This window comes from Octopus bimaculoides, chromosome 2 (assembly GCF_001194135.2).
Source record: "Octopus bimaculoides isolate UCB-OBI-ISO-001 chromosome 2, ASM119413v2, whole genome shotgun sequence".
Lineage (NCBI taxonomy): Eukaryota > Metazoa > Mollusca > Cephalopoda > Octopoda > Octopodidae > Octopus > Octopus bimaculoides.
The window spans coordinates 95,929,113-95,938,797 of NC_068982.1; the positions used below are offsets into that span (position 1 = coordinate 95,929,113).

Here is a 9,685-nt window from a genome sequence, read left to right on the forward strand (position 1 = left end):
TGTTTCAGTCATTTGACTGTGGCCATGCTGGAGCACCGCCTTTAGTCGAGCAATCGATCCCAGGACTTATTCTTTGGATGCCTAGTACTCATTCTATCAGTCTCTTTTGCCAAACCGCTAAGTTACGGGGACGTAAACACACCAGCATCGGTTGTCAAGCGAAGTTGGGGGGACAAACATATACACACACATACATATATATATATATATATACATATATACGACAGGCTTCTTTCAGTTTCCGTCTACCAAATCCACTCACAAGGCTTTGGTCAGCCCGAGGCTATAGTAGAAGACACTTGCCCAAGATGCCACGCAGTGGGAATTTTAATAATATTTATATTTTCATGCATATTTTTTTCACTGATCTTGGTTCTGATTATGACTGAGTAAACAGGCAGAGATGTAGTGGGTATTTTAAAATTTAGCTGTTCATGAAAGATTCAACTGATGGATAACCAATCAGATTTCCACTCACACACGTGATCTGAAGAGTTTGAAACTGCAGTATTGAGTTATTCTTTATTCCTCTAATAGTCTCCGTAGAGGTAAGACAGAATTTTCCTATATTCACCGCCTGCACACATCTCTGCCTGTAAATATTCAGTGAAGCTCTACATAGCACCATAAACTTACAGGCTGCTATTTCTAGCAACGATCGTACTTCGTGCACACCTGCTATATATATTTATAATTTTACCTATATGATGCTTTATTCTTGCTGGATATTAATATCATTAATATTATTTTTATAATATTTATATTTTTATGTATGTGTGTGTGTGTGTGTGTGTGTCCAATTCATTCCCTCTACCGCACTAAGGTTTTCATACAATCTCTCTATTGTGATATATTTATTAATTACTTTTTTGATTTCCAAGGAACAAGCTGTTAAATAATAGCTAAGTGAAAAACGTTCTTATTTTTTATTTCCTTCACTTTTGGCAATTATTTTTAGTTAGCTCTTCACAGAACCCAATATAAATGTCTTTTTTTTTTGTTCCCAAATCATGTTTCTTTGCCTCTGGATAAGATTTCTAGCTCATTCAACAATAAAATGTTTGTCTCAGATAGTTTTCTTCATTCTAGCTCTATCACATGTGTTCTCCTTTCTTCTCGTTATCTCTATCTTTTTCCCTCTCCCAGTCACTCTCTCTCTCTCTCTCTCTCTCTCTCTCTCTCTCTCTCTCTCTCTTTCTCTCTCTCGGTGTTTCTCATCTGCTCTCACATCCACTAACTTTGCCATTCACTTTTTTGGCTTCAAGGGAATGACATGCTGTTTAATAATAGTTAAGTGAAAACATTCCAATTTTCTATTTCCTTCGCCATGAGCAATTACTACAATTAATCAATTAACTCTTAAGAATTGTCATCTTGACTTTAGTTTGCTCTTCAGAGCACAAATACAAATGTCCTTGTTCCCACCACTACAACTGCCTGTCCAACTCCCACTCCCACATTCTGTAAAGTCTACCATGGTGCATTCTCTTGGTAACTAGCAGTATGGAGTCAATCTTGTTCTAAGAGTGCAAACACAGGCTCCTCACCCAACATTTACATACAATCATGGAGGGATGTGATTTAGTGGTTGTAAGATTGTAAGATTGCGGTTTCAATTCTTGGACCACAAACCTTTATTTCATGTTGTACAGTCCATTCAGCAAGCAAAAAATAGTGATCTTGTAATGGACTGATATCCCATTATTAACATGAACTTTTGGATTGTGTGTATATGCGTGTGTGTATATGCGTGTGTGTATGTGTGTGTGTATGTGTGTGTGTGTGTGTATGTCCTTGTCTTGAGATCATTTGTATTGGGGCTGAATGTGAGATCATGTGGCTACAAAGCAAACTTTTCAACCACACAGCCATATCTGTACCCATAGCCATTCCCCCCACTCTCTCTTTCTCTTTGTTTTTGAAAAGCTGAAATAGTAAAAAAAATGCTTAACACAACACACAAATTTCTTTCCATAGGTTTGTATCATTCTGGTTTTTTAAGTTTTTTCCTTATATAATTAATATTTTTTTATTTAAGAAGATCTTCTTTCAAAAACTGTAACTATCAAAAATGTTTTCTAAAAATTTGTGTGTGTGTGTATATCTCATCATCATTGTTTAATGTCTTCTTTCCATGCTGGCATGGGTTGGATGGTTTGGCAGGAGCCTGCGCCATGCTTCTGTGTCTGTTTTGGCATGGTTTTTACGGCTGGATGCCCTTCCTAACACCAACCACCCAGCAGAGTGGACTGAGTGCTTTTTACTTGGCACAAGCACAGGTGAGGTCAGTTTGGCATGGTTTTTACAGCTGGATGCCCTTTCAAATGCCAACCACTTTACAGTGTGGACTGGGTGCTTTTTAAGTGACACCAGCACTGGCAGGGTCACCAAGTAACCTGAGAGAGGAGGGGCATTGGAGGAGGGGCATTGGAGGAGGGGATCTTGTGTCAGATGATGAAAAGTTATAGTGAGACAGAGGGACAGAAACATGAGACTTGCTGTAGGGGAGGTACATGGTTACCTGGCCAGAGACAGACAGACAGACAGATATAAAACAAGTAGTTGTGTTATGCAGATACAGTCATTGCCATACATACACAACAAATTCTCAAATAAACCACAACAGATGCAGCACAAAGCAATGCACTTACTCAGAAATTGAGAACGTTGTACAGCTGGAATGATATCTATACATTAGTAAATCACTATTTACTCTTATTACTCTGCCCTTTAAGTCCAGATGTTTATAGAAAAATATCAGGTCCTCAGGTGTTCCCTAAAAATGAGAAAATAACAAACACAAATAGGTAAATGTTACAATAAAAACATTATAGCTGAAATAATCTTTTTTGTTTCCTCTATGTATTGAATCAATGAAGAAGCTTCTATACGGTTGTGTGAACAGTCAGAAATATTAGCAAAGCTTTTTCTCAAATCACATACTAGAGTAAAAGAGTAAAGGGTAAAGACTCCCTCCAATCATGATTGACCACTGCACCTAGAAAGTTCCCCTCCAAGGCACTCTCTAGGCAAGTGTCTTTATGGAAGACCAGCAGTCGCCCATGCATACCAGCCTCCCCTCTCCATGCCACTGATGTTATCCAAGGGAAAGGCAAAAGTTTATACAGCTTGATACCAGTGATGTCGCAACTCACTTCTGGAGCTGAGTGAACTGGAGCAATGTAAAATAAAGTGTCTTGCTCAAGAACACAACACATACAGCCCAGTCCAGGAATTGAACTCACTACCTCACGATTGTGGGCCCAACACTCTAACCACTGAGCCATGCACTTTCAAAATCACATTTCAAAAAGAAATACACATTACATAATGTAGTCCAAGATATAAATCAGTAAAAGATAATCACTGATGGGAATCTTTTGATCACAGATCTGCTCGATCAACATTGTACATGGTATTAATATCAAAAACAACTGTTTTGCATCAATTCCTTCATTTTCAGCCATCTCCAGTAGCCTATTCCTAGTCATGTACATAATTCAAGGCTGAATATGAATTCAGAACTCAAATTTCTAACATAAGTTTTCAGTCATTCCAAGCCACGCAGCTAGCACAATCTTGATGGTATAGTAATTAAGAGCTACAGGTCTTGATACATTTGCTGTGTTAATGGTGGTCCGCACTGTGTGACTGGCCCTCGTGCCGGTGGCACATAAAAGCACACACTACACTCTCGGAGTGGTTGGTGTTAGGAAGGGCATCCAGCTGTAGAAACTCTGCCAGATCAGATTGGAGCCTGGTGCAGCCTTCTGGTTCACCAGTCCTGAATCAAATCGTCCAACCCATGCTAGCATGGAAAGCAGACGTTAAACGATGATGATGATGATGATGACTGAGCCTGAGTAACATCCCACAATTAGCTTCAGAGTAATATGCATGCAGCATTTACGCATATCATGGTATGAGGACTCTATTATCGCTCTACATGTAGCTTTCTAAAGTTGTTGTATCATAACTTGAGTCAACACATTGCACAAGAGCACAATCACGACCAACAATGTTAACACCACATCATCACCAGAAGTGGTATGCACTAAAGGCTGATCATGAATCCCTATGATGGAGTTCCCTAATGACCAATGGTGACAGCACAGATTAGCAAAAATAAGGACAAGTAGTACAGAAGGAACAGTTATTTAAGCAATTATATTTAAATAGCCAGTTTAGAGAAATCCATATTACCAGTATGTAATTAACTTCTTTGTACACTTCTTTTATGTTTTTTTTTTTACTTTAAATTTCTATGCCTTTTCAGGCACATGCATTTGCTTGTCTGACTTCTTGTTTAATTTGTTTGTTTGTCTCTTGTTTGCCTCATAATTTTACTCTTGTTATAGTCTGTATTTCCCTATCTATACCTTTACACTATACAGAATAAATCACCACTACTTCATGGAGTGATCATGACCACCAGTATTTCGTCTGCTTTTTTCTTAAATCTTCTGGTTTTTATCATACTACATTACACTGCATTGAAGCTTATCTCACTTCTCAAAGAATATCCCACTCCCTCTGGAAAGAACATTAATTTACTAGATTTTCTCATTGTATGACTTGAACCAGCACTTCAAGACAATGAAACACATCAGTTATAGGGAGCCTTTCACACTAACCTCAGTGAGCGATGTCTCTTTACAATATTCATCTATAGCTAAATGGACTGAGCAATTCAGATTCAAATATCTTACCAGAAACACAAAGCAACACGGGTAACAGAATAAGAAACATTGACCATTTGATAGTTAGGTTAAAAACCTATCCACCCATCAGTCAACCATCTTTTCTACAGTCATGCAAAAATAGTTGAAGAAAGAAAGAAAGAATAATCCTTACTTGACCATCTTCTGAAAAGCCACCGACTTTGTCAAATAATTCTCGAGAGCAAAACCAAGTTGGCATGGCAATTGTGGGACCATGGGAAGTAAAAATCTATAAACATTATAAGCTTAATGACAGAAAGATGCTATATACACATAACATAATAATAATTTCTTAATGGAGCAAGTATCTTTCTATATACAAGGTTAGGTAAGTGGAAAGTCGTAGAGTTTATACCTTTCCCAAAAATATTTACTCAGTGAAGGCATTTACCATAAACAAATAAAAATTAGCATGAACTCAGCAACTGGTTAACCACAAATAAGGTAACAGATTCTTTTCTTAAGCTCTTATGGTTTTGTTTGTTATTTCAGCAGAAACAGGAAACTCGTAAAGAATACAATAGTTTTGATTTTATCAAAATATGGTACAGGGGATTTCTTTTTGACCAAATATGAAAACCCCATGTTTTCGAGGAAGCATCAATGGAAAGTGTAACGTTCATGCTTTTCTCAAAGGAGTGTAAGGGAAGTGATATGGTTTCATCAGAGGACTAAAACCAGTTTACTATCTTGGCTCCCCAGGAGTTTACTTCTTGTTCAAAGGTGCTGGCTCTGGTATTGATTATAGTGATTGGTAAGGAAAAAAGTACTAGGTTTTCAGAGTAAATATTTTTCCCACTTATTTTTTTCGTTTGTTTGAATTAAGTGGTAAAACAAAAAACAAACAAAAGCAATTATTTTTTTCATCTTGCTAAACAAAGGGCAGATTGAAAAGTATGACTTTTATTAAGTTACAAAGTAATACCAGTGGTTAAATTTGAACTCAAATGAAGGCACGTAGTTGGCATTGATGTATTGTGGAATCATAGAGAGTATTTAACAAGTTAACATATATGTACTTCTGATTAGAAGGAATTAATCATCTGATGAACAGTTACCACATGAGAAGCAGATAAATACATTATAATCCTTCACCTGGGTTTGAAGTTGTTCCTCATTTAATGTGTTTGCCCACAATGTAAAACGTTTCATTGAATCTGATGGTTCTCGGTGGAAACGGCTTCCAATAAGCTAGAGGGTAAGAAAAATTATAAGGCATAAATAATGATAAAATATCAAGCAAAACTGGTTTTTTGACATAATGGCACAAACTGAGAAGTAGGTCCTTACAGATTTTGGTTTGAAGTCCTCTAAGTTGCAGCTTTACTCTTTCAGAGAAAATACTCTTTTACTCTTTTACTTGTTTCAGTCTTTTGACTGTGGCCATGCTGGAGCACCGCCTTTAGTCGAGCAAATCGACCCCAGGACTTATTCTTTGTAAGCCTAGTACTTATTCTATCGGTCTATTTTGTCAAACTGCTAAGTTACGGGGACGTAAACACACCAGCATCGGTTGTCAAGCGATGTTGGGGGGACAAACACAAACACACATATATATATACATATATACGACAGGCTTCTTTCAGTTTCCGTCTACCAAATCCACTCCCAAGGCTTTGATCAGCCCGAGGCTATAGCAGAAGACACTTGCCCAAGATGCCACGTAGTGGGACTGAACCCGGAACCATGTGGTTGGTAAGCAAGCTACTTACCACACAGCCACTCCTACGCCTATACTGTTGATATTCTAATGGTTAAATAGCCCAGATCAGCTTCAATTGAAGAGATTTAAGATAGTGTTTTTTGGTCATTGCCAACTCATTTTCCTTTTTAAATTTAATTCAAGTTTTTACTAAAATTTTAGACTTAAATATATACTTTTCATTTTAAAATCTGTTGTTGTTAAATTCTGAGTCAAATCTGATTAAACAGAACTGTACAATTCACCAGCTTTTCCCTGCTACTATTTTTATCCTTCTTATTACCTAAAACCATTTCATTTGTTAGCCATCCTTCATTCTTAATACTGTCCCTTCCTCATCATTCCCTATCTTCTGAACCCCCCCTTTTTCTGCACTGCCAGTCATTTCCTATTCTCTCCCCAGCCACCCCCAACTTATATACCACATTGGTCAACCACCCTCCCACCCCTTATCCACCCCTCAACCCTACCCAATTTCTACCACTGTCTCCAACCTACTCTCCCTGACCTTCGCTACTTACCATCCCTTAACACCTGTTTTTTTTTATTATATTCACACCCTAATCCATTTCCTCACTTGTCCATACTCTTGCAACCTCTATGCACATCCACTTCCTGTCCCCACTCAAGAATCCACCCTGACATCTCATCACCACTATTTTATCTCTTTCCAATTCCATGGTCACTCCCATCATCTCTTTTATAATGTTATTAGCCATATAGCTCTTCAAAAGCAAGAAACCTCTTCTGCTCTAGCCCCTTCTCTCATACTTTAACCTTTCATCTCCTACTATAATGCCATCTCCCTCTCTACGGTAGCCCCATTGAGTTGAAGGGAATCTTGATTTGTTTTACAAGCTTCATGACAACCTCACTAGGGCTGGTATCACAAATAAAGCACCCCCACCCCCGTACACTCTGTAAAGTGGTTGGCATTAGGAAGTACATCCAGCTGCAGAAACCATATCAAAGCAGAAATTGGAACACAATGCAGTTTTTGGACAGTTTGGCATGTCAAACTGTTCTATTCATGCTAGCATAGAATAGAGACATTAAATGATGATGATGATACTGATGATGATGATACTGATGATGATGATACTGATGATGACGATGACAACGATAATGATTATGATGATGATTGTGATGATGATAAGTGTCATAGAAATGTGTTTTTCAGAGGGGATGAAAAAGTATAGTTTAACTGAGTGAAAGACTTCTACATACACACTCTGGATGTTCAAAGGCAGCATTGTATTGAATTTGTACTCGTTCTACATTCATGACATCATCCTGAAACAGCATATCATTATTATTAATTCATTACTGAAATCTAGAATGAAATGAAAGAATTATCATTTTCAAGAAAAAGATATAGATCTTTTTTTTTCCTTTTTTTTTTTGTGTAATGGAATAAAAACTATTTTTCATCTGAAGCAACATGGAAAGTATGAATAACAAAATACATTTAAAAAAAAATTTTTTAATATGAAAAAGAATGTGAAACAGAAATAAAATAGTAAAAACAAAAGAATATTGATAATGTAGAATAAAAGAGTTAAAGACTATCACATACAATAGAATAACATGAAACAAAAAGATAACAATGAGATTGAAAAAAGAACATTGCACAAAATAATATGTGAAATGAAAACAGAATAAAAGAATACTACACAAACTAGAAAATAAAATACAAATTGAACATTATGGAATGAAAGAATGTTTATTATTAGAAATAAAAGAATGCAGAATGCAACAAAATAATCTTATCAGAGATAAAAACAAGGCATAATGGAAGGAAAGAATAAAAGAATGCAACACTAACAAAAATGAATAAGGAATTCTTTTTTGTTATGTGTTTATTTTTCACAACTAAAACCAGCAAAAAAAGGTTTCTTGTTTTTCATTCCATGTTTTGTCTATATTATATTTAGCTCAAAGGACTCAGTCAAGAACACTATAATGTAATATGGAACTAAATATGTTTTAGAAATGTCTCCAGGCTTCTATAAAAGAGCTCTCTCTCTCTCTCTCTCTCTCTCTCTCCCTCCCTCTGGGGAATTCCACATTTATAAAAACCTGTCATTGGTAACAAGAATAATAAACTCATTCTTCCCTAAAATCTGATATTTTCTTGCAAAGACATAAATTTATATAAATGCAAGGCTTTTATGAGTAGAAAAACGAAGTTGTGGTAGTCATACTTTTCCCAAAAAGCATCATCAAAGCAAGTAAAAAATATTCTAATAAGAAACCAGAACTAAATTGTGCCTTCAGCTCCCCACAATATGGGGTCAGCATAATCACCTTCATCACCTTATCGCTTTCACAAAAATATTGTGCTCACGCTTTGTTCTGACTGCTGAGAATGATTCACATATTCTGTTGTGCTTAGGATTTGATTATTGTATATGTTGTCAAGTGTCGATGCAAATTACAATCATCAATGACAGAGCCATTTTTACATTCGTTTAGCAGTTAAATCTCCCTCAAACAATACTCTACTGAGAAAGAAGATATAGGACAACATAGTACTCAATAGGTGTCTGAGGGAAAAGGTCATAGATGGAACACCTCTGGTCTTGATCTACTTCATCAAAGCTGGCTTGGGGTTAAATTATAACCACAGCAACTTATTATCATCAATCATTAACTTCTCTCTCTCTCTTTCCTGTTACTAGATAATGGTCTGGTACAGATGTAGATGATAGAACTCAGCAATCAGGAAATAGTCGGACAATTTTTTATGATGACATTAACAATTATTTTCTGCTGCTAATATTATTGTTATTGTTGGCACTCCGTCGCTTACGACAACGAAGGTTCCAGTTGATCCGATCAACAGAACAGCCTGCTCATGAAATTAACGTGCAAGTGGCTGAGCACTCCACAGACATGTGTACCCTTAATGTAGTTCTGGGGGATATTCAGTGTGACACAAAGTGTGACAAGGCTGGCCCTTTGAATTACAGGCACAACAGAAGCAGGAAGTAAGAGTGAGAGAAAGTTGTGGTGAAAGAGTACAGCAGGGTTCGCCACCATCCCCTGCTGGAGCCACGTGGAGCTTTAGGTGTTTTCGCTCAATAAACACTCACAATGCCCGGTCTGGGAATCGAAACTGCGATCCTATGACCGCGAGTCTGCTGCCCTAACCATTGGGTCATTGCGCCTCCACTTGCTAATATTAACCATAAAGACATTAAAAGTTCATACAGCAGTTATAGCAAAGATATTCTCTGGTGGTCATGCATTTATAACAGTT

The 9,685-nt window shown here is 37.0% G+C and overlaps 1 protein-coding gene across 6 annotated transcripts in view; it reads right to left on the reverse strand.

The window, feature by feature from the left end:
* Window positions 1–9,685, reverse strand: part of LOC106873215 (UDP-GlcNAc:betaGal beta-1,3-N-acetylglucosaminyltransferase-like protein 1) — a 34,009-nt gene that overhangs the window by 11,139 nt on the left and 13,185 nt on the right. For all 6 annotated transcript variants that reach the window (XM_052978482.1, XM_014920465.2, XM_014920464.2 and 3 more), the window contains exons 5-8: window positions 7,651–7,716; window positions 5,817–5,912; window positions 4,855–4,950; window positions 2,652–2,776 (exon numbers count right to left, since the gene is read on the reverse strand). In XM_052978482.1, the coding sequence (XP_052834442.1) occupies window positions 2,652–2,776; window positions 4,855–4,950; window positions 5,817–5,912; window positions 7,651–7,716 (383 nt within the window). The remainder of the gene's footprint in view (window positions 1–2,651; window positions 2,777–4,854; window positions 4,951–5,816; window positions 5,913–7,650; window positions 7,717–9,685) is intronic.